The sequence below is a fragment of the Aythya marila genome (assembly GCF_965140915.1).
Source record: "Aythya marila genome assembly, chromosome: Z".
Classification (NCBI taxonomy): domain Eukaryota; kingdom Metazoa; phylum Chordata; class Aves; order Anseriformes; family Anatidae; genus Aythya; species Aythya marila.
Genome location: NC_139080.1, coordinates 50,828,566 through 50,854,573, shown reverse-complemented (window position 1 = coordinate 50,854,573; position 26,008 = coordinate 50,828,566). Strand labels below are relative to the sequence as shown.

At 38.7% G+C, this 26,008-nt stretch overlaps 1 protein-coding gene across 4 annotated transcripts in view; it reads right to left on the bottom strand.

Moving 5' to 3' along the window:
• Positions 1-26,008, bottom strand: part of FBN2 (fibrillin 2) — a 202,977-nt gene that overhangs the window by 82,526 nt on the left and 94,443 nt on the right. For all 4 annotated transcript variants that reach the window (XM_082783017.1, XM_082783018.1, XM_082783020.1 and 1 more), the window contains 5 exons: positions 22,383-22,535; positions 21,376-21,429; positions 18,566-18,691; positions 15,676-15,801; positions 2,109-2,228 (listed from right to left, as the gene is read on the bottom strand). In XM_082783017.1, the coding sequence (XP_082639143.1) occupies positions 2,109-2,228; positions 15,676-15,801; positions 18,566-18,691; positions 21,376-21,429; positions 22,383-22,535 (579 nt within the window). The remainder of the gene's footprint in view (positions 1-2,108; positions 2,229-15,675; positions 15,802-18,565; positions 18,692-21,375; positions 21,430-22,382; positions 22,536-26,008) is intronic.

Genomic DNA, 26,008 nt, shown 5'->3' with positions numbered 1-26,008 from the left:
CCGACACTACTTTAGTTTGATCATTCTTATGAAGAATACAATACATATCCAAACCAGAACACCATTCTAGACATACGCTTCTGTACTGGCATAAGCTTTTCATATCTGATGCTACAATAATGCTTTAAAGGAACAATCAGCTAAAATTATGGCAATTATAGTCAATATACAAGTGGAAAAACACAATTTTCTTTACTGTGGAGATTTAACAACTTACATTCAATGATTGATTGCAAGTTTTTCACATGAGAAACTGCCCATAACCTCACTCCCCTTTCAGTAACCTAGTCTACCCTTCTCTTGGTCACTACTGATTCTAATGGAAATTTTGTCAACATAGAAAAACATAAATGGACTCTACACATATAAATCTGTATTTCTCACATGAGCTATCCCAATGCTTCTGTCCTAACATATTCTCACTTGTGGCGCTGAAAACTCTTCCTGAGGGAATGTTGATCAACATGAACAAGCAACAATTAGGCTTATAGTGTATAGGTGGCTCCTATCCTTCACTTTTAATCTGACTGTTCAACTATGTATTTTGTTTGTTTTACATTATTTGCCACTGCCACTCAAGCCAAATAGGACCTCACACTGCAACCAATTAAATGGAAACCATTTGCAAACTAAATCCAGAAAACTGTTAATATAATTAAGTCCTTAATGATAATACCTTTGGATGTGATGTCAGAACATGAAAATTAAAACAAGCAGTACAAAAAAGCACAAATTAGTGTGGCCACATCAAGGCATAAGCAAAATGAGAAAAAGAATAAAAAGAATACTAAACTGTACAGGCCAATGGTGGTGACAGTATCCCTAAAAATATATGAGAAAGGCTAGAAGCAAGGCATCTGAAAGAAGGCTTTGGTGCAAAAGTACCTCACTTAAAAATGTGTTAAAGCATAGACAGATGGCAACATTCATAAATGAAACCAGGACAAATAGGAATTTGTCTTTGCATAATATTTCCTATCTTATGAAAATCTTGGCAAGGCAAGAAAGCTGAAACAAGAACACCAAACAAATGCATCTTACAATAAAAAGAATATTTAAAATCAGCATCATCCTTTTATCTGCACTCCGATCCAATTTATACCATATATGCTACAATGGCTCCAATTATGTTACACTAATAAGAGGAAAAAATGGCAACTTCTGAGCACCTGAGAAGTGCAGATGTGTCCAAACCTTTGAGTATTCTTGGAAAGGCAAGGAAAAAAAAAAAACCACAACATTAATGAATGACTTCCAGAGATAATGCCAATGACATCTTGCAGACAACTGCTGCTGCTAGCTCTAATAAAATCTGTGCAATGCTAAGTTTTTTTTTCAATGCAACAGAATCCTAGAAGGATGTTAACATTATTTATGTTACATTATTGTATGTCATAATATGGTAAATTAGATGTATATAATATAACAGAATCACAGATATATATAGAGAGAGACGTTATCATGTTTCTGCTCCAGAGGCAGTAGGCATATTGATAAATTCAGATATATTTTACTCTCCTTTATCAGCTTGCTACAAAAGACCGAAGGTTTAAGATCGTGCTATAAAGCAAAAGCCATTATTGTTTCCTAACAGATCAGAAAGCCAATCTTTGCAGTTTATGAAAAATGGTGTGAATCCTAAAGGCCATGTGCTTTCACATCACTATTTGAGTACATGTTCCTCTAGTTTTAATTAGTTTCTTGGCTCAAATTTAAAAGTGGACAGCTATCAGGCTTATTACCTATTGTTTTCACTCCTATCACGTCCTTTAGGAGAATGACAGTAATTCCTATTAACAATAAGACATCCCCACTGTCTCCCACCAACGAACATCTGCTTTTCACCACTTTCACACTAGTTTGGACATACATATGCATTATACCTATGTCTCTTTTTAACTTGCTTCTGCTTCCATGGAAACAATCAAATTAGTATTGGTTTGTTTAGTATTACCTACACAACAAGACATGTAGTCTGCTATAAAGGGAAAATGAGAAGAATGCATTATTTTTATTTTATTTTTTTTGCTTAATTAATCAATTAAAACAATATTTTTCAAATTAGTAAGAAAAAGAGGAGAAAAAGGAAAAAAGAAGGAAAGACTCACCAATGCATATCAGTCCTGTAGAGTCGAGTTTGCTGCCAGGTGAACATTCACAATTGAAAGAACCAAGATTGTTCCTGCAGGCAGCATTGACACATGGGCTGCTTTCACATTCATTTATATCTATAATCCAGAAAGGAAAGACACTGTTAAGACTGTGATGTGCTTTTGGAAAATACTAGAGTACAAATACTGCTGTGGACCATGATTTGCCAAAACTGCCTGGTATATTTGGCTTTTTTTCTCTTTTCTTTCTTTCTTTGTCTGTCTGTCTTCCTGTCTGTCTGTCTGTCTTTTTAAAACATGACATGCAAATGATATATGGTCAGGCAGTTAGCATGTATGTACATATGTATAGGAGTGTATATTTTGAAAGTGTTAATTAAATGGCCCTTCTCTACAAAAACAGTAACTTAGAAGAACTTGGACCATAAAGTTTTCCAGCATCAATTATAACTATCCTGTGAGAAATCACAACTACTTTATCATGGTAAGCAATGCATTTCCAGCCACAACATGCTGTGCACAAACAACAGCTTTATTGTTTCTGTCATTTATGGCTCCATGAGGTTTTGGAAGAATTAAGAAAACCCTGTCAGAATCAAAATATTCCATTGCTGGCTGCGATTCTCTAGTTCTGGAAAGCATTCAAGAAATAGGAATTGAAACGGGAATAGTGTAAATGGTACTTCCCTCTAGCCCCTAGCTACTTCTATTTATTGCCCCTGTGAGTTTTTTGAGCCTGTTCATATGTAAGAATAGGAGTCCTGCAGACAGTATTATTTACTGATTTTTTATTTGAAGTGAAACCAGTTTTAAGATTAAAACAATACTAGCAAATTCTTTCAAAAAACAATTGCAGATGCATATCCACTATTTCCTCCTGAGCTCAACCAATTCATTTTTTTTGATCTGGGTCCTGAATCAAGCCATACATTCTAATCCAACCAGACAGTTCCTTTGGCAGGCCAGAAACAAAGCTCTTAGTCCATACGTATGTTTGCTAGTATTGCTTGAGGAATAATGGCATATTGATACAAAAAAATAGCATGATGTAAATTAAGAATAAATTAATGCAGGATGTAGTTATGGACCAGTAACATTAATTGCACCATAGATCATTTTCAAAGCAAACTGGAATGTCCTGCTCATTGTTTAGAAATCATGAAAAACGTATCATTTGATATTTGGTTTGCTATGATTTATGACTAGACTTGAAGGAAGATTCCATGAAGGTATCTTCATGAATATGTGCTTAGAAAACTCACCAAAGGACATACGTATGTAATATATATATGTGTGTATATATATATGTATATGTGTGTATATATATATGTATATGTGTGTATATATATATATATATATATATATATATATATATATATATAAAGGCCGGGGGGGGGGAAGGGGGTGAGGGGAGAGAGAAAAGGGGGGGAGGGAGGGGGAAGAGAGGGGGTTGAACCAGAAAGATTTTTTGAACAACGGAAGTCCTTGTGTTAGTGAAATCTACTCCTAATCTTTTGGATTACACAGTTTACTCATACATCATACACAGATGCAGACATGAGATCTAGGAGGCCTCACAATATCAAGGCAGTGTGTTGCAGTTTCAAGGGCTGTCTGTACTGGGTTAACTGCAGCAGCAACACATGAGCTGGTAAACCCCTAACAGTAATGGCCCTGAATTACTCCTCTGAAGGTGGTAGTCCCATATGGCACCAGGCACATCTTCCAAGTTTCTCCACAAACAGCCCATTTAGATACAGTTGGTCATGTTATCTCAGGCTAATTCCTAACCCACCAAGGCCCAAGCCAGCTCACCAGGCAGAGTGCAGCACCATGGGTGAGCACACAACGCAAGGACAGGTCACATACCAACCTGATGTGCTGGGAAGTGCAGCATGGAGGTAATCACATAGATCTACAGCAGCCAGTTAGTTTAGACAGAGCACTTGCTGAGAACCTCTGTATCCCAGCTAGCAATATGGAGAGGTTGCCAACATTTATCTGCTCTGTATCCCTCCTCCTCCCCATAAATACATTTCACACTTTACTACCTGAGGTTTTATTATCAAAAGTATGCTCCCTGCCTCCCCAGTCTTCTTGTCTTTCCCTAACCAGCAATACCTGATAGCAGAGAGTAGAGTCTGCTGCTTTTTCAGAGAAACCACATATCCTGTTCCCACGATTAGAAACAGATCACACTGAGGCATCATCTTAAATATGTACTACATGCTGAATAGCTCTCAGTATAGTATATATATGGAGAAAGGTATGCTTTTCCTTCCTTTTCATATGCCATCTTGCTTTCAGCAGTTTGGCTAGCTTTAAAACAATGAGAAAACTGAAGTGAAAGAAAGGACAAGTGAACTACATCAAAGACTTGTAGTTGCTCCCTGTCAAAGGCATCATCAAACTTTCACTTTCTCTTATTGTACAAGAACAAAAAGACATCCCACAAAGCTAGCTTGTAGCGAAATAAAGAAACAGTCCTTTACACATCAAGTAGAGGAGTTGGAGATGCTTGCCCATGGCTGCTCAAGGCATTCACGAATCAATGGCAATCTGGAAAAGTTATGAAAAAGAAATCCACCATGTTTTATTAAATGTAAAGATCCTATTCCTGAACCACAATTGCTGGGAAATTGGAGACTATTTCTGGAAAGTAATGTTGTGTACTTGCTCTTCTATAATCAGCATTGGGAGAGAGGAATCTTTGATCATTCTCCACATTTATGTCTCTGTTTTTATACAGGTATGGTTCTCTAACCAGTCCAGCGCTCTTCCCTGCTCAGGTGCAACTCAGAAAAGTTCCCATGTGTACTGGGTCTGGCTGGAATGTTAACTTTCCTGGCAGCAGCCCATACAGTGCCGTACTCTGTACTTGTAGCTGGAACAGCAGTGTTATCACACCAGTGTTGTGTCTACTGCTGAGCAGCAGTGGCACAGCATTGGGCCTTTCTCTAACCCTCCTAGGGGGTGGGCAAAAAGTGAGGAGAGAAACATCACTAGGGCAGCTGACCTAAACCAATCAAAGGGATATTCCATACCATGTGATGTCACACTCAGCAATAAAAGGTGGAAACAGGAAGAAGAGGGGAGGGGTGGGCTCTCGTTGGGAAAACGTCAGTCCTCCTCTCGAACACAGGCTGCGTGCATTGAGGCCTTGCTTCAAGGACGTGGTCAATCATCGCTCATTTGTGGGAAGTAATTTCTTTCCTCTGCACTTCCATATAGCCTTCATTTATTTTGTTTGTTTGTTTTCCTCCCTTCTTTTTATTTTTCCTTTTCCCCTCCCTTTTCCCCTTTCCCTTTTTATTTCCCCTTAGTTAAATTGTTTAGTTCATGGTAGTCTTTATTTAATTATTATAATTATTTCCCTTTAATTAAATTATCTTTATCTCAACCCGTGAGTTGTTCTTTGCTTTACTTCTCCCCCTCCTCATCTAAAGGAGGGGGAGTGAGAGAGCGGTTGTGGGGTTTAGCTGCCCAGCACGGTAAAACCACCACACCATGCTGGACCAGGCATGAACAGTGACACAATCTTTGGAGCTTTCACACACTAAAAATATAATATGTCTCTACTCAGCATATGCAAAAGGAGTCTTACAACTTCAGCACATTTTCAGAGGAAAGAAGCACTATCCTAATAGAAAACCTATTTAAGAAATTTCAAGCTGCAGTAATACTGAGAAGCAACAGCTTTTTAAAGAAAAGGTCACAACTTTTGCACATATCTAAATGCACAGACTAATATCTTCTCAGTAGCTAGTCATTCTTGGAAATAAACAAAGTGTTTTGTCTGAAATTTTTAAAGGTAAAATTATAATTTTGTCCGAGTCAGACGCACAGTGAAGAAACACATAGGTAAAATGGTTGAAGTTTGCCAAAAACATTTACAGCTGAAAGTAGGAGATTTTCGTGGAAAGTGTCATATGCTTTTAAAAATTGGCAGCTGAACCACACGTCTGCACATACCCCATCAATGTGCAAGACAAAGCACTATATTGAGGAGAAAGTACTACTATCCAAAACACTTCTTCACTCATATTTAGAATATCAAAAATTCATGAAACTTAAAATAATTCTCATTTATAATTGTAAAATGTAGAAGGTTACTATGCTTATATTTAATTCTCCCTGATACTTAGCAAGTTATTTTTACAAACACATTTTTATTCTAGGAGAAGACACCTTTTCTGCTTTGGGTTTTCAGAGTTAAAAAGAAACCCAAACCTAAGAAAAAAATAGTTGAGGGCCATACTTGAAAGTCAGAATCCCGAAAACTAAAACTAAAGATAAGTGAATAAATGGAAATGGAGGGGCCAAAACATCTAAAGTTCAGCACTTTATGAGAAATGAAGCAGCTCTCCTGATTTCATTGGTTATGTTCTTCAGTCTTTGGCAAAAGACAAAGGAGATGAAAGAAGCCAAACTGAATGGCTAGGTGAGCAAAACAGGGAAGAAGAGGAGAATCTGTTGTCTGAGCTGATCACCTTCTAGACTGGGAGAACTGCCTGTGCATTCCAAGGCAAAGTCAGGGCATTTAATCTAAACCCTTGCTGAAGCCCGTATTGAACACATTCCTTGTCAATACACCTGAGTCTATCAGGTTGCTGCCATCTACAGGGGACATTTCCATTTCACCCTTTCTTTTGTTTCCAACTCTCTCTAGTGCAAGCACAAGTTCCTTACTGATCCCACAGACAAATATTCACTTTCCAGTTTCTGGGATGAAAATGACAAAAGCATGTAACTAAGATCAGGGGTGAGAAATGCTGTATCACAGAAGCACACTCTTCCTCATTTCATGTTGTCCTTATATAAATGAAGAAATGCTCATCCCATCTCATTTCTTTCTATGGGTTAGGAACAGGGGAAGCAGCTTTCACTGTTTCACTGAAGTTTTAGGATACGCACATATGGAGGCATTAATCTGTGGTTGTTTCTAAGATGATCTTGTTACTGTACTCTGGGTCCCCAAACCTGAAAATATAGTTTGCTAAGTTCTGCATTTGATGTGCTTCAGCACCATGTCAAAAAACAAACAAACTAACAAATGGAACAGAAAGAAACTAAAAACAAACCAAGAACTTCTCTAAGCTCAGTGTTTTATGTATTAGCATGTTTATAATATTGCACTGACTACTCCCCAAAACCACCATTCAGGAAAAAAAAAAAAGGACGAATGTACTTCACCAATAGCGCTTTGCTGAATCAGGGTAAAAAGTATCACATACAGAATGTAAACAAATTCAAAAATTGTTTCCATACACCTTCTATTAACAATATTAAACGGTAACTTTAAAATGAGTAAGTGAGAAAATTATTTGATTTAAAATACAATTTTATATTTTAAAATAAAAAGCAAATGGATGAAAATATTTACCAGGGATTTTTTTTTTTTTAACATTTTTTTCTTAAGTGGGGTGAGTGTACATTGTAAATGTCACAGAAGCAAAAATTGAAACAGTTCACTGTACATTCCTGGAAATAAACTTCAAAGCACATCTGGTTTACATTTAACTAGTTATGTCACTGGAAACACAATCTAAACCACAGAGCTTGTTGTAAAAATCTCAGCTTTCACAGATTCTGAAAACTTAAACAACTCTCCCACTCCCCGCAACAAATTGATGAAAATTTTCAGTTGAACTACAAATGAAAACAGTGTATGTTTTTTTTTTTTTTTTTTTTCACAGTTACTGATGACATTTATACTAATTAAAAATATACTAGTGAATAATAAGCATCAGAGCATTTTCAGAGTATAATATAAATCTTCTGGCTATAGCAATCTTCTACAACTAGTGAACCTGTAACTCCAAACTGAATTTCTTAGTGTTTCTTTGAAAACAGAATTTGGACAAAAAGAGATGAATTTATTCCTCAAACTGCCAACCTACTCAACATTAGAAAAAATGTAATACATTTAATAGGTTTTATAGACACTTCTATGCCAAACCACTCCTGAATCTTTTTGTGCCTGATCAGCTAAATCTAAACTTCAATCTAACTAAAATATTCAAGATGGAGATGACAGATCCTTCATAAACTATGTGTGTGATTTCATGTATATAACACCGTTGAAGGAAACTGAAAATCCTTCAGAATGTGTAGCACAGACAACATAAAATTAAAATTACTTTAGGCTGGATTACACTAAAATAACTATGGCCAAAAACCAAACAAAACTGGAGTTTTAGTTTTTGTTTTGTTTTGTTTTTTAAATGAGAAAGTAGGATTATTTTTTTTTTTTACATTAATAAAAAGTTCTATTATTTTATTCCTGCATTCATGCCCATTTATGCACTCATTCCTCTGAGTGCAGTATACATACAGCATTATGAAATAGAGCCCAAGGATGCACAGGAACTAATATTTTATGGAAGAAACAGATCCTTAGATGAATAGCTAAAAAATGTATTGTGAACATTTCCACATAAAAAAAAAAAAAAAGAAACAACAGATTAAATGCATTAATTAATTAACCTCTCTCCAAACTCAGCAAATCAAAAAGCCACCAGACAGAAACATGATCTGCTGTACTTATGTACCTTGAATGATCAACTCAGGAATTCTTTTACGATAGCATTGATTTTAATTTACATAACTACCTGCTCAAATAAGTCACTTTTGCATTTTCTGCCTATGGTTCAGGATGGCTCATGTTGTGAAATGTCTCACTATGTGTATTACTAGACAATTGTCACAAGCACTATACTATGCTAGTTCCCTGTTCCTATTTTCAGATACGACCCATAAATGATTAATTTAGGGAATGTACCTAGCTCCTTTAGATAAAATCCAAAAGCAATTTTATTTTTTTTACATTTCTAATAAAAATGAGCTAAGATGCTATTAAGATGAGAGAAGCCTGCCATTTAGATTTCTACTAGAACTTTCCTGTAAACTTGATTGTATCTTAACTGTACTATTTTTTGATATTATGGTTTAGCAGTCAGTACCAGCTAGCAATGCTATCTAATTAAATCACCAACCTCAGTGAACTATTAATTCAAATGAACCAGTGAATTAATTTCCACACCAGAATAACTCTCCCTCACGCTCTTCCCCACTTATTTCCCCAAAAATAATAGGGACATAGTGAACTCCCAGATGTCATTCACTACATCGCGATCCCCAAAACCTGTGCAAGAGAAAGCACATTGGAATGGTCACAAGGATGTCCAGAAGATAGGAAATCCATTTGGATCCCTTTTTTCCTATAGATGTTGTGTCTCAATGCAATCATAAATCCACTTTTTTACTTTTTTTTAGTCAATTTGACTCGATTTGATTTTTTTTTTTTTTATTTGGTCAATTAAGCCTCTCTATTACTCTTTCTATGACCATTACTATTGCTATTGATGCATTATTACATTGTTATTTGAATAATTGAAAAAAGGTTATTTACATTCTGCTATCTCATTCATCTATATTTTGGTCAGTGTTATGCTTTGAAGTTGATGGTCTTTCCATCTTGTTAATTAACATCTTCTTTTGCTACACTATTCTGTTGTTTTTTTTCTGTGTAGGAGATTTTTTAAGAAACATGCACATGAAAAACATGTGATGAGTGACTGAGATGTTTTCACACATAGAAACGCAACAAATTAGACAGACTGAAGACAAAATCTCACCTGAACATTGTGAATAGATACTAAGCATTAAGACAATTTAGCACAGTGTGCTATAAATCAGTGGGGGTATTAGAGGCCTAACCTGAGCAAGTGCTACTACTTTGTAACATTTAAGGAGGGAAGAAATTTTAACTTTTAAAAGTGGCCTGTGAAACACACGTGTACTAAAATATAAAGGAACATGATTCCTTTTGAACAGAAGAGGTGAAGAGGTGAATGATTTGATACTGCCAGAATTTAAACCATTTCATTAGATGTTTTGAGTGTAAACACATGTTCACTTTCCAAACGGTTGGAGACATTCAAAATGCTATTGCCCCCATGCTGTTTGCTTCCACTCTTCTGCTGAAAACCGGCGAAGAGCACACGGGCCTTCCTCACCCGCTTCAGCGTAAAGTTAGCTCATCCAACATACACTGTGAATGAAATGGTTTAAGTTAACCTGACTGATCTTACACAGCAAGAATAGATTAAAGAGTGCTTCCACTTTCCATTCTGTATGTTTGCTTAGCTGTGTAGCAGTAACTTGTGGCTGATCAGTAATAACAGGCAGCTGAGGACAATAATGCCTTCCACTGCTTCAGATAAATCTGGAAGATGATATTGGTTCATACAATAGATATTCCAAAAGGATTATAGCTTCCGCAACAATCATTCTAACATAAGACTATTTTACTACAAAAAACTTGTTAATCATAACAATACTGAGATTTATAGATTATGGAACCAAATAAAAAACAATACAAGAAACTAATAAAATACTGCTGCTCTGAATGCTAATTAAAAAAAGAGACAAAGGTTTCTATTTCAACTCCTCTTTTGCAGAGCCTTGCTTGGAACTGTTTTATAACAGTGTGGCCAGCAGGGCTAGGGAAGTGATCATCCCCCTGTACTCGGCTCTGGTGAGGCCGCACCTCGAGTACTGTGTTCAGTTTTGGGCCCCTCGCTACAAGAAGGATGTCGAGGTGCTTGAGCGGGTCCAGAGAAGGGCGACAAAGCTGGTGAAGGGTCTGGAGAACAAGTCTTACAAGGAGCAGCTGAGGGAGCTGGGGTTGTTCAGCCTGGAGAAAAGGAGGCTCAGGGGCGACCTTATCGCTCTTTATAAGTACATTAAAGGAGGCTGTAGTGAGGTGGGGGTTGGTCTGTTCTCCCACGTGCCTGGTGACAGGATGAGGGGGAATGGGCTTAAGTTGCACCAGGGGAGTTTTAGGTTGGGTGTTAGAAAGAACTTCTTTACCGAAAGTGTTGTTAGACATTGGAACGGGCTGCCCAGGAAAGTGGTGGAGTCACCATCCCTGAAGGTCTTTAAAAGACGTTTAGATGTAGAGCTGAGGGATATGGTTTAGTGGAGGACTTATTAGTGTTAGGTCAGAGGTTGGACTTGATGATCTTGAGGTCTCTTCCAACCTAGAAATTCTGTGATTCTGTGTAACAACCAAAAATTCTCATTAATACTTGTTAGTTGTTACCAGAAAGGACAGCCTTCAGGAATCCCAGGTCCCACAAACCATGGGGAAAGGCTGGAGCAAGGAACTTGTACCCTTGCTAGAAAAGGATCAGGATGGGGGTAAAAATAAGCAAACTGGACCATTCAGAAGGCCATGGGCTCTGATGGGATGCACCTACAAGAGCTGAGGGAACTGGCAGATGTCATTGTGAGGACCCTCTCTATAATGTTTGGTCAATCATGGAAACTGGGGGAAGAACCTGAAGACTGAAGGAAAGCAAATGTCACTCCTGCGTTCAAGAAGGCCAAGAAGGATGACCTGGGGAACTACGGGCCAGTCAGCATCACCTTGATCTCTGGAAAGGTGATGAAGCAGCTACTCCTGGAAACCATTTCCAGGCACATGAAGGAGAAGAAAATCATCAGGACTCACAGATTCACCAAGGGGAAGTCGTTCTTGACCAAGCTGATAAGCCTCTCTAAGGAAAAGACCAGCCCGATGGATGAGGAGGGAGCAGTGGATATTGTCTACCTATACTTCAGAAAGGCCTTTGACACTGTCACCATAAGATCCTCACAGAGGAGCAGTTGATGTATGGGCTGGGTGGGCAGATGGTGAGGTAGATCAAAAACTATCTGAATGGTCAAGTCCAGAGGTTGATGATGAATAAAGTCTAGTTGGAGGCCAGAAACTTGTGGTGTACCCGAGGGGAGAATGCTGGGTCCAATCCTGTTCAACATCTTCATTAATGATCTGGATGATGGGGTAGAGTGCACCCTCAGTAAATTCACAAATGATAAAACACCACAAAGATGATGAAGGGACTGAAGCACCTTTTCTATGAGGAGAGGCTGAGAGAGCTATGACTATACAGCCTAGAGAAGAGAGGCTTCCGGGGAGATCACGGAATCACAGAATCACAGAATTTCTAGGTTGGAAGAGACCTCAAGATCATCGAGTCCAACCTCTGACCTAACGCTAACAGTCCCCACTAAACCATAGCCCTAAGCTCTACATCTAAACGTCTTTTAAAGACTTCCAGGGATGGTGACTCCACCACTTTCCTGGGCAGCCTGTTCCAAAGTCTACCAACACTTTCGGTAAAGAAGTTCTTCCTAACATCCAACCTAAAACTCCCCTGGTGCAACTTAAGCCCATTCCCCCTCATCCTGTCACCAGGCACGTGGGAGAATAGACCAACCCCCACCTCGCTACAGCCTCCCTTGAGGTACCTATAAAGAGCGATAAGGTCGCCCCTGAGCCTCCTCTTCTCCAGGCTGAACAAGCCCAGCTCCCTCAGCCGCTCCTCGTAGGACTTGTTCTCCAGGCCCCTCACCACCTTTGTCGCCCTTCTCTGGACCCGCTCAAGCACCGCGACATCCTTCTTGTAGCGAGGGGCCCAAAACTGAACACAGTACTCGAGGTGCGGCCTCACCAGAGCTGAGTATAGGGGGACGATCACTTCCCTAGCCCTGCTGGTCACACTGTTTCTTATGCAAGCCAGGATGCCGTTGGCCTTCTTGGCCACCTGAGCACACTGCTGGCTCATATTCAGCCGACTATCAACCATCACTCCCAGGTCCTTCTCTGCCTGGCAGCTCTCCAACCACTCATCTCCCAGCCTATAGCTCTGCTTGGGGTTCTTGCGCCCCAGGTGCAGGACCTAGCACTTGGCCTTGTTGAACTTCACACAATTGACCTCAGCCCATCGGTGCAGCCTATCCAGATCCTCCTGCAGAGCCTTCCTACCCTCGAGCAGATCGACACACACACCTAGCTTGGTGTCATCTGCAAACTTACTGAGGGTGCACTCAATGCCCTCATCCAGATCATCGATGAAGATATTAAAGAGGACCGGCCCCAGCACCGAGCCCTGGGGAATGCCACTAGTGACTGGCCTCCAACTGGACTTGACTCCATTTACCACGACTCTTTGGGCCCGGCTATCCAGCCAGTTTCTAACCCAACGAAGAATGCGCCAGTCCAAGTCAAGAGCAGCCAGTTTCTTGAGGAGAATGCTGTGGGAAACGGTGTCAAAAGCCTTGCTGAAGTCAAGGTAGACCACATCCACAGCCTTTCCCTCATCCACCCAGCGTGTCACTTTGTCATAGAAGGAGATCAGGTTCATCAAGCAGGACCTGCCTTTCATAAACCCATGCTGACTGGGCCTGATCACCTGGTTGCCCTGCAAGTGCTGCATGATGACTCTCAAGAGGATCTGCTCCATGAGCTTCCCTGGTACTGAGGTCAAACTGACAGGCCTGTAGTTTCCCGGGTCTGCCCTCTGGCCCTTCTTGTAGATGGGAGTCACATTTGCCTGCCGCCAGTCAACTGGGACCTCCCCCGATAGCCAGGACTGCTGATAAATGATGGATAGTGGATTGGCCACCTCCTTTGCCAGTTCTCTCAGTACCCTTGGGTGGATCCCATCTGGCCCCATCAACTTGTGCACATCCAAGTGCCATACCAGGTCACCAACCAGTTCTTCATGGATAGTGAGGGCCACATCCTGCTCCCCATCCCCTTCCACCAGCTCAGGGTACTGGGTATCCAGAGAACAACCGGTATTGCCGCTAAAGACTGAGGCGAAGAAGGCATTGAGCACCTCCACCATTTCCCCTTTTCCTCATCTCTTGTAACTAAGTTTCCCCCCGCATCCAGTAAAGGATGGAGATTCTCCTTAGTCCTCCTTTTTGTGTTGATGTATTTATAAAAACATTTTTGTTATCTTTAACGGCAGTAGCCAGACTGAGCTCCAGATGAGCTTTGGCCTTCCTAATTTTGTCCCTGCACAGCCTTGCAACATCCTTATAGTCCTCCCTAGTGGCCTGCCCACTTTTCCAAAGATTATAAACTCTCTTTTTTCTCCTAAGCTCAAGCCACAATTCTCTGTTGAGCCAGGCTGGTCTTCTTCCCTGCCAGCTCGTCTTTGGGCACGTGGGGACAGACCGTTCCAGCGCCATTAAGATTTCCCTCTTGAAGAGCGCCCAGCTCTCCTGGACTCCTCTGCCCTTCAGAACTGCCTCCCAAGGGACTCTACCAACCAGTGTCCTCAGCAGCTCAAAGTCAGCCCTCCAGAAGTCCAATACAGCGGTTTTACTGGTCCCCTTCCTGGCCTTGCCAAGAATAGTGAACTCCACCATTTCGTGGTGACTCTGCCCAATCACATCCTCCACCAGTCCTTCTCTGTGAAGAGAAGGTCTAGTGGGGCACCACCCCTGGTAGGTTCACTACCCAGCTGCGTCAGTAAGCTACCTTCCACGCTCTCCAGAAACCTCCTAGACTGCTTTCTCTGGGCTGTGTTGTGCTTCCAGGGGAAGCACATATGTCAGGAAAGTTGAAGTCCCCCACGAGTACAAGCACTGAAGATTTCGCAACTTCTGTCAGTTGCCTGTAGAACTCCTTATCCGTCTCCTCATCCTGGTTCGGCAGTCTATAACAGACCCTGACCAGGAGACTAGCCTTGTTGTCCCTGCCGATCCTAACCCAAAGGGACTTGACCTTGTCATTCCCAGCCTCGAGTTCTACAACATCGAAAGACTCTTATCAACAGATGTTATGAAGATCTTATCAACGTGCATAAAACCTACCTAATATGAGGGTGCAAAGACAAGGGAGCCAGGCTCTTCAAGGTGGTGCCTTGTGGCAGGACAAGAGGCAATGGGCACCGAATGGAACACACGAGGTTCCTCCTGCACATCAGGAAACACTTTTTTACTGTGCAGGTGACCAAGCACTGGCACAGGTTGCCAAGAGAACTTGTGAAGGCATTGTCTTCAGAGGTCTTCAAAAGCTCTCAGGACATGGTCATGGGCAACCTGCTTTGGGTGGCCCTGTCTGAACAGGGGAGACAGATAAGATCCCTTCCAATCCCAACCATTCTGTAATTTTGTGGTTAGTTTCTGTAGTGTAACATTTTCATTGCTCTAGCATGTGTGTTCATTAGTAATATAGAAAAACAATGATGATTATAAATTATGTACTGAAAAAAAAAAAAAAAGAAGACGATTTTAGTATCAACCACTAATATACACATGCAGGAACTCTAACATCACATAAAACATCACAAATACCAGAATTTGGTATAGAACTAACTATCAACATAGACTGAAGAGAGAAAATGAAGAAGACTGTGTGATCAAAACTGATGTATTTCCCTAAATGATAAACAGTATTTTCCCACTCTATGATCTACGGCAAGCATACATTTGACTTTACTTCCACTGCAAAATATCTTGTCTAAATAAAGGAAAATACTTTCATAGAACAATGAACTGACTACTTTGAAGAGAAATTCACTAGCTAGACCCAACACTTTAAAAAACACTGCAGAGAAATTACCAGAGGAATGCAATGATTTATGCTTCATCTTAGTTCTTTCTTTTCATCTTGCTTTTGTCATCACTGAATCTTTTTTAATCATTTAGTTTCAAGGTTATATAATAAGCAATAAAATTATCACACGTGCAGATTTCTCACCTTCACATGTGTCAGTCTCGGTGCTGAACACATAACCCTTTGGACAAGTGCAGCTGTAACTTCCAGGGGTGTTTCGACAGAGCCCGTTATCACACAGCAGTCCATTCACTGAACATTCATCAATGTCTGTAACAAGATGAGTTAATACCAATAAGAGCAAATGCCACGAGACACCCTTGTCTCCCCACCCTTGTCTCCTCTTGCTTTCCGCAGCAGCAATTAGGTTGCCAGATGTGCAGTTATTTACAATGACTAAGAAAAGAAAAATGCCAATTCTTGTTTACAAAAATCTAATTCTTATTTCTAAAAATTCTATTTTCCTTTTGGTTTTTCATTATCAGGCTTTATAAACAGTTCATACAGTCTTACATTGATCATTATATTTTCGTGGAATGACCTTGGGAGCTTTGTCAACTGTATGACTATCACCAGTACAACTTTACTAAGGTCCATTTGGTTTTAAAACTTTTTTTTTTTTTTTTTTTTTTTTAATGTATGTATGTACACAAGGATGTGATAGATTACTGTTCTAAATCCTCTTTTATAGGCAACGAAAACTGAATTTGTTATCCACGAAATTAATATATATGTTAAATTGTACAGATGCATGGAAGACATCTTAAGAATGTATATGCACATACTTTTTGGAAAAAAAAGGAACAAGACATCAAGCATACAGAACAAGAAAAACTCATCAATTAACATAATTCCCTACCTTCTTCTAAATATTGCTAACACAAAGCAATCAAACTTCTTCATTTTCATATTATTTTTTAAAAGAAAAAGTTAAAAAATCATAATTTAAATTACATTCCTATAATTCCTATCACATGCCACAGATTCTTAAGTTTATAGAAAGATAAGCCTGATGCTTTATCCTGCTTCAGGGTGTCTCCTGAATTTTCACTGGTTCATTTCCCAAACTTAAAGCTGTAGCTGAAATTGTTCCCATCAATCAACTACATTTTTAGAGTGTTTAAGTTATAAATAAACAGAAATAATAAGAAAGTAGTATACTTACAATCTAAAGGTTACTGCTTTCACAAGTACATCACATTTTTGAACCTATGCTTATTAAGTCTGTTAAGATACAGACAATAAAGCCTTTATTTCCCCAGACAATAAATCTGAATTTTAAGTTTTGTAGCCACAAAGAAGCTCCTCGGCTTCTTAATCTAAACTCATCCAATTTTAACTACATAAAGAAGGATGGATTTGGAATTTGATGTTTTCAAGAGCAATAGACTTCAGTTTTGAGCTTTTTGTCATAAAATCCTCTAACACAAATTAGCAGTGTGATAAATATGTTATTTCCTTAGAGTGTCACTGTTAAACTACAGATTTGGGCTGTCACCTATTGTGACACACACTGTGAAAGAACAATATAGCTTATGCACCAAAAACACCTGATGCTGACAGAAATGCTAACTGCATTCTGTCTGATGAGGATTTTTATTTCTTGGCAGCTCTTAATATGTATCTATTAAAACTTTTCCACTCTTTATTTGAGTGTTCACAATTAAATTGCATTGTGCAAAACCTCATTAACTAAGAATAAAAGCATCCTCACAGTGAATATGCTGCATTTTAATTTGTATAATGAAACAGACAGATATCTATGCCAACAGTTACATAATTGTATGTATAACTAAACAAGTGATACCACTTGCCATGAAATCAATTTGGAAAATAATATTATGTGAAGTATTTGAAAATCAACCAACCAACCAAACAAACAAAAACCTGACAGTTTTTTTTGCAGCATTGCATTTCCTGCCAAAAGGTCATATTTAGGGCCTTTAGAAAGTAACGAGCTGCAAAATTCCTTAATTCAAGCAGATGAAAAAAACACTTTCACTACTTCATGTTTGCTTTGAAACAAAAGGTAGGAATGTTCAGTTTGAAAATTATATCACACTTAATAGTCCAGGTTTTCCCTACCAAAAATGTTGTGTTTAGTTGATCATACATTACCATGAATAATAAAATTAACTAGATAGAATGTGAAATGTATAATTTAGGTATCTTCTGTTGGGCATTGCCAAACACTTCCAGAAAAACTATATAGAAATTGCAATGGCAGTCTGGTATATATCTAAACCAAACTAAAAGTGACTTTAAAACTAAAAGTTTCTTAATTGAATCACTTCTGTGATTCTGGTGGTGACCCAAATGAAATATTTTGAAAAACAAAAGACTATCTGTTACACTTCAGTCCACTGTCCAGGCAGGACTTGGGAAATCATAAGTGGGGATCACAGCTTTCTTCTAAAAGCCAAGGCATTTCAGCAATGCATTCTACTGTACCTGTGTAACTCAGGGACATCAAAAATTCCTCCATACTGCAAAAATTGTGCACATATGCCACCAGGTATCATTCATTATGGTAATGATAGCAATCATTATTACATTATTACAATACATTACATTACATTACATTATTACAATAAAATTACATTTTATTAGGTAAAACTATGATCTTCAGCAATTGGCAATTTATCATCCAGCCTTGAATCTAAAATGACATATTTTAGATTCTCTTGTACAATAAAATGTAACAGAAACTGACCCATACTTTTGAGAAAAATAATTCCTAATCTACAACAATATTTCCTGCCTACACATCCCAGACAAATACCATTAAAAAAACAACAATGATGACAACAACAGCAACAACAACAAAAACCATTGCCAAGTAACAGAAAAAGATACCAATAAAAGTATTGGCTATGCAGTTGCTGAGAAAAATGGACTCAATACAGATTTTTACTGTTTTCATTGTAGATGTAAAAAGTAGATATCTGCCTTCTAATCTAAGATCTACCAATTCCAATTATCATCAATGTAGTCGTTAATTATTCGACAGTGATAAATAAATAGAGCAACTTACCCACACAGTTCCTTCCAGAAGGATCAGGCTCATAGCCACTGTTACAATTACAACGATAGCTGCCACGTAAGTTTTCACAAATTCCATTGGAGCAAATGTCAGGATCCAATGCACACTCATTAATATCTGTATTAACATAAGACAGAAAACAACCAGACACTGAAACATATGAAAAAAATGAGCTATAGACATGAATATCAAATTGGAGGGAGCATCTGACTTGGTAGAGGTTGAGGCTGTCATTCAAAGCAAGGATATAGCAAGGATGCAGCCAGAAGGCTAAACAAAGGGATTAGTCTTCTCTATTTGACCCTAGTGAGGCCAAACATGGGAAACTGTGTTCAGTTTGAGGCCACCCAATCCAATAAAGATACACCAAGTGACTGGAGAGTATCCAGGAAATGGTTGCAAAGACCATTTGCACCAGAAGGGTGGAGCACATGATGCGTGAAAGAGGCTCAGGGAAATGGGTTTGTTTAGCCATCAAGAGGGAAGATGAAAGGGAGATACGATAGCAGTTCTCTGATAATTAATAGATGGTTCCAGAGGAGATGGAGCAAGATTCTTCTCCAAGTTACAGAATAAAAAGGCAAGAGACAACATTCTTAGGATTTACAATTGGGAAAATGTTAATTGAATGCTAGGGAAAAATCTCTTCGCCATGAGAGTGGTTAAGCATTAGAGCAAGCTGCCCGGAGAGGCTGTGGGAACTCCATCCTTGGAAATCTGCCAAACACAACTGGGCAAGTCCTTGAGAAACCTGATTCGACTTTGAAGTTAGCCCTGCTCTGAGCAGAAGGTTAGATTGGATGACCTCCAAACATCCTTTCCAACCTAAATCAATAGAATGACTATGTTTGTAAGAATACCTTGATGCAAAATATCTAGCCTGCGCACTTAGTGCCTGTGGTTTAAGGATCTAGGTAAGAAGTTATAATTTATTAGGTGATACAAATACCTTTCCTAATACAGGACTAGTGCATATGTCAATACCACGGCATATTCAGTTTTACAGAAATTACAGTATTCATTGGAAATTTAAAATTTCTCTTGGATGGACAGAATAAGATGATGAATGAGATATATTCCCTAAATTTACAGTCCCATATAGAATTTCTGCTGTAGTTGGAAAATTCCAGAATATTCATATGAACTATAAGAACAGGAACAGACTATTTTTAATATTTTTTGCCTCTGCGGAAAAGAGTTTTTTCAATATTAAGTTATTTCTTCCCATACGGTAAGCCCATTACTTTAAATAGTTCCCTTTCCAAACACTGGAAAGAACAGTAGGGGTGCTGGCCTAGCTGTGACTTCATAAAAAGCTTGTTTTATACTTGCACTGTTCAACTTTTTATAAAGGTCATTCGCCCTTCAACCATAGTGTAGTTTAGATCAGGATATTCTCCATGATTTACGTATACTCAGAAAAATTTTTTGAAAAAAATTGCTATTCCTGGATTAAACTGAAAACTATGAGACATCTGAAATTTTCATAAGAAAATACTCATTACAGTCATATTTCAGCTGCATGTTTTCTTTTAAGCATAAAGTTTTGTGCAGTTTACTGGGCTTGTTTGTATCTTGTGGGGGAAAAAAAAAAAAAAAAAGAAAAGAAAAACAACACAAAATCTCATTACTTTGTCTCTCCTTATCAAGTTAATAACAGTACCATATAATAACCTGAGCTGGAAGCAACCCATGGGGATGATCATCTCCAACTCCTCAAAGTAAATTCTTTGACATGATCCAAATCTTCCTTTTTTTTTTTTTTATATTGAACACAACAGCAAGATTTCTGTCCTCACCTTCATCCATATTGCTCTCATACAAAGAAATGAAGGTTTTGGGCTTCTAAATCACAAGCTAAATATGGGGAGTAGGTATGTGGTGATGGATTGCAGTATAATTAACAATCTATGAATCAACTGAAGGTAAAATTTATATGCCAAAACCTTTCCTGATAAAATGTATTCTCACTCACTCTTGATAATGCGAAAGAACAAGGAAAAGAACACAATCTTAGCAGGGATTGGTTGCAGGACCAGTATTTCTCTCCTTTATGAAACAGAGCTGGCAAACATTGACATAAATGGTGGTAGGAGCAGCAGCAAAAAAATCACCTGTAAGGTTGCTGTGCAAGACATACAGAAAATGCTACAGTTTTCTTTAGAAACATAAACAAAGAGGGATTTAATTAGACATGGAATCCCAAAAATTATAGTCTATCCTGCAGTTGGTGGAGTCCATAATTAGTTTTACATTTTCAGTGAGAAATTAGATTTTTTTCCATGTATCCGAAAGAATGTATAACCTCCCTACATGCAAATTCTCACAGTAAGATGCTATTTGTATAACAGCATTATGGTACACTGCCATTATTTCTCCAGGAGATTTAGAAACTCTCCAAATGGACTTTGCAGAATTCACTGAAAAGAAAACTGAGAGAATGTACAAAGTCTGTGGATTTCACATTATTTTTAAGTCTGGCAAGACGTTAAAGAAATGAGCTCATAGAAAAGACAAAACTATGCATATGCACTTACTGTACTGAACAGAAACAGTATTTCCTCTAATGTAGTACTGTTTTTAAAAGTTATGTATGTTGTTACTAGGTATAAGGATAAAGGGTTAGTTTAATTATTCTATTTAAATAATGAAAACATTAAAAGCAAAATATTAGTCTTGAGGCAAAAATACCCAAACTACCTAGCATACCTAAATACCTAGCATGTTACAGAAAAATCTACTTCTGAACATATCTTTATTTTACTTTCAAACATATAGATTAAATAAAATGCGCAACATACCTCGTCCATCCACAGTAATACCTATGCCACTGCTACACAGGCCATGGAATTCAGCTACTCAGTTGAAGCAAGAGATGTAAGAAATAAAAATAAAATGTTATTTGCAGTGTTTTACTATCTTTAATCCTCAAAATAAATTTTCTACAATGTAATTAAGGATATGGTTTAGTGGGGACTGTTAGCGTTAGGTCAGAGGTTGGACTCCATGATCTTGAGGTCTCTTCCAACCTAGAAATTCTGTGATTCTGTGTGATTCTGTAATTAATAAAATGCCAATGTTCACATGAAATAACTATCTATATATGTTAGCTAAACATGTCTTGTTACATTCCACCCTGAACTTTCCCATATCTACAAAAATGAAATTTGATAGCAAGAATGAAATATTTAAGCTACTTCATTATAGTCTCGACAACACTTTCTCCCTCAGCTATTGCTTTCAACCATAGTACCAGTATTTCTTCATTTCTTCTAAAATTTCTGCTGTCTCAGAAAACAGCACTGAATGGGTCTACTATCCAAGCCCCATCATCTCAATTCTGTTTTCAAGAACTTTTTTTTTATTTTTATTTAAATCAGTCTCCAAGTGTGTTTAGAGAACTCATTCCTATAAAATACATATTTCCCAAACGAATATGAGATGCACTTTTAAACTAGATTTAACTATGAGATGTACAGATTTATCAGAGATGTCTGCTTATTCTCTCTAAAGCATCATTAAATTCAGAGACCCAGATTCATTCATAGCATATTCATGTTCCTCCATATAATATTCATGTTCCTCTCATAATTTTGTCACAGTCTGGCCATTTCTGAAAGGAGGTTTGCCTCAAATGTTACAGTACATAAAACTAGAATACCAGACAGTTTGTTTTATCTTTAGAGAAGAAACCATTTTCAGTGTACATTTCTATTAAGTACACTATTCATTTCTCTCAAATGCATGAAATAAATGAACAAACTAATATGGACAAGTTTTGTTTTGTTTTTTGAAAGTGAAAATTTACCTGAATTTTTAGCAGGGCAGGGATGACATGGCTCTCCAAAACCATAGTCAGGATTGGCACAGCAACATTCAGACTTCGTTACAGCACCAGGGAAAGGACGAACACATGCTCCCTTTTTGATTCCTCCATAGCATGTGCTACGCATATGAGTATCTAAGAAAGGACATGCAAAGAAATAATTTATTTCCATAGGCACTAAGTGAAATGGAAGTATATTATCTGTGGAAGGCATCTGGGGGTGCTGGTGACAGTAGGCTCAGCATGTGCCAGGCATTTGAGGATGCATTAAACACAGCATAGCCAGCCAGTCAAAAGAGGTGATTCTTCCACTGTATTTACTGTTGGTGCGGCCTCACCTTCAACATCATGTGCAGTTCTGGGCTTCACATTAGAAAAAAGATGTTAAAGTACTTCTAAGCAACCAGAAAAGGGGCAACAAATCTGTAAAAAGGTCTGGAGGGCATGTCCTAGGAGGAAAGGATGAGGACACTTGGGTTGTACAGTCCGGGAAAAGGGAAGTCAACAGGTGACCTCATGTCTCTCTGCAAATTCCTCAGGAGGGGAAGGGAAGAAGTGAAGAGCTGGCCTCTGCTCCCTGGGAACTGATGACAGGATGGGTGGGGAACGGTGCCAGGGGGGACATTAAGACAGATTTCTTTAGTATGAAGGTGGTCAAACACTGGAACAGGCTTCGTAGTGAGATCGTTGATGCCACCATGCCTGTCTGTGCTCAAGAGGCATTAGAATAATGCTATTAATAACATCCTTTAACTTTTGGGTAGCCCTGAAGTGCTCAGACAATTGAACTCGATGATCTTTGTAGGTCCCATCCAACTGAACTAGTCAATTCTATCTCAATCAGAGCTAAAAAATTTTGTTCTACGAAATGGTTACATTGCCTACAGCTGCATTGCTCTGATAAAACAATCCTGATGGCATCAAGACCAATTCTCAAAACAGTTCTTCGAGTATTCTCCAGAGCACTTTAAAACCACCTAAACAAACTAGTTAGTTGTGGGCTAACTTAGAATTCCATAGGACCCAACAAAGATGACCTCCACATGAGAGTTGCTTTACGTATCTATCAACACCTACCTAAATAAGAAACACAGAATAGTCTTTAATCATCATGTAATGCCTCAACATTCCCATTGAGAAGGACTGCAGCCATACCCCGGTGACACAGATCTTGCATTTACTTTTGGAATGGTGTCTCATGTAATAATCTCACCAGCAGCCTGGGTAACCTGGGAGGCTACATATTTCCAATAGAGCACAGCCTCCTACTGTACATACCAACTGTGAACAGAAATGCTGTTTCAGCAGATTGTTCAAACCATCATACATATATGAGATTGGTAGACTTAATAGGATTATACATAACCTGGCACCAGTGCTGGATAAACATTAGGATATCAGAGGTCATACTACCTGGCTAGCACAAGTGATTGGGCAATTTCCACACATGGTTAAAGGATGTGAGGAAGCAGCACTATTTCCTTGAGTAAGAGAATTTACAGGAGGTTTGTGATTAAAAAGCCACTATGGAAATTAGTTCCAGCTCTGAGGAGAGGGCTGGAAATGACGGCTATGACATACCACCACTCACTATAGAAAGAAAACAGAAAATACCTGGAAGGTCTCCAACCTCGAAAATAATGCTGTAAAAGACAGAAGAAAAAATATACAGGAGAATCATACAGCTATAGGATTCTCTTCACCATGTGCACATTGTCAGTCTTCCAGCTGATTTATTCATGTAAATCATGACTGAACCTTGAAGAGCAATAAGATGCCTTGGCAGTCCTTCAGCCCGACTTTACAGGTAAAACCAACTTTTGCTGTGCTATACTTAACCACGAACTGTGAGAATATCTCTTGGACCGCATTTTGTGCATTTTGTTTCTGTTGTTGGTTGGAGGGTTGTTTTTGGTTTTGTTTTTGTTTGTCATTTTAGGGTTATATGTCTTTTATATATATATATATATACATTTGCTTATAGGATAATATTGTCTATCTTCCAGCAAGAGCATGAGTGGACAGTCCATCTGAATGTGTAGTTGAAAACTGCAAGATACAGACAGAAGAAATAGCCTTTAGTTTTGATTCCTATACCTCTATAAACCTTTGCTAGAACTACACAAATACCTTTTGTTTCAGGTATCTACAGACTAGGCCAGACTTAATTATATTCTCTGTTGATCTCCCAGTAAAACTACAATACACCATGGTCTGGACATGAGTCTGGATGTGCTTAAACCAAGGAGGATCTGGGGGAATCCTGATAGATGTCTGCTTAAACGCGTCCCCAGAACAACAGAAAAAAGTTACATGAAACTATATGTTGAATATCCTCTGCCAATTCCAATAAGAACTAGCAATCCTTTATGTGTTCTGCCTGCTCTTTGACTGCTGTAAACTGGCTCCTACAAAAAGGCATAGCCTGTACATAAATGTTTTCTCTTGCTTTTGGTCTCCCATGGAACATACAGTTCTGGAGCACAGCTAAATGTGGCCCAGATTCCAGGACTTATTGCTTGCCAAGAGTCTAGGTGAAGCCAGTACAATTTGCTTGCACTTGACAGCAGGAAAAGATTTTTATGCTTGACAATAAGTGGTATTGCACAAGAAAAGCTGCTTATGTACCCTGCAGAATAATTAGTTTCATCAATAACACCCCTAAAAAGTCTAGATGCCATACTGCCTTGCTCTGTCTTGAATAAAGGAGTTTCAGTTTTTGTCCTCTCACAGAATTGAAGCTTTTCTCCTCGTTATGTGTCTAGTAGAGACTGAAGAAGCAATTTCAAGGGGAGGAAATGGCACCAGTGGAAAATTGCAGGGGGAGAAAAGATTGGCAAGTGTGGAAGAAATACTCAATAGGAAGGTCTTTAAAACTGTGAAGGTGGGAAGCAGATAGAGGAAGCTACAGATGTACTGAATGACAGCCCTGCCCTGAACAACTCCCCACTTGCAGGGAGCAAGTGTTCTTTCACATAACACAATGTTTTTAAAGAAGGTCAGGGAACCTGTGTAGGATTGCCTTGCTAATTATAGGTAAACAGTCTTATCTACACAGCCAGTGATTCACAAAATCTGTGCAGGAGAAAGAACCAGGCTTATACCTCATGAACCTAAACAGCAATACTATGTCTGTTTGTCTCATGCTGATAGCAAGGATGAGGACAGCCACTGCTGTGTCTGTTCATTAGTTGCCTGAGGCAACTCACCAAGCTCAAGTTCCCCGTGTCCCAAGAGTTCTGACCATGAACCTTATTGATGGACCTGTGCTGCTCCCCAAGTATAGTTTGATCAACCTTGGGCTACTAATTTCAGAATGCTGGTGTCCTGGTTCTGGCTGGGACAGACTTACTTTTCTTCCTAGCAGCTGTGTTTTGGATTTAGGGTAGCAATAATGCTAATAACATACTGATATTTTAGTTGTTGCTGAACAGTGTTCACATAGTCAAGGATTTTTCAGTTTCTCATACTGTTCTGCCAGTGGGAAGGCTGGGAGTGCACAGGAAGCTAGGAGGGGACACAACCAGGACAGCTGGCCTAGACTGGACAAAGAGATATTCCATACTATTTGGTGTCATGCTGAACAGTAAAACTGAGGGAATTGTCTG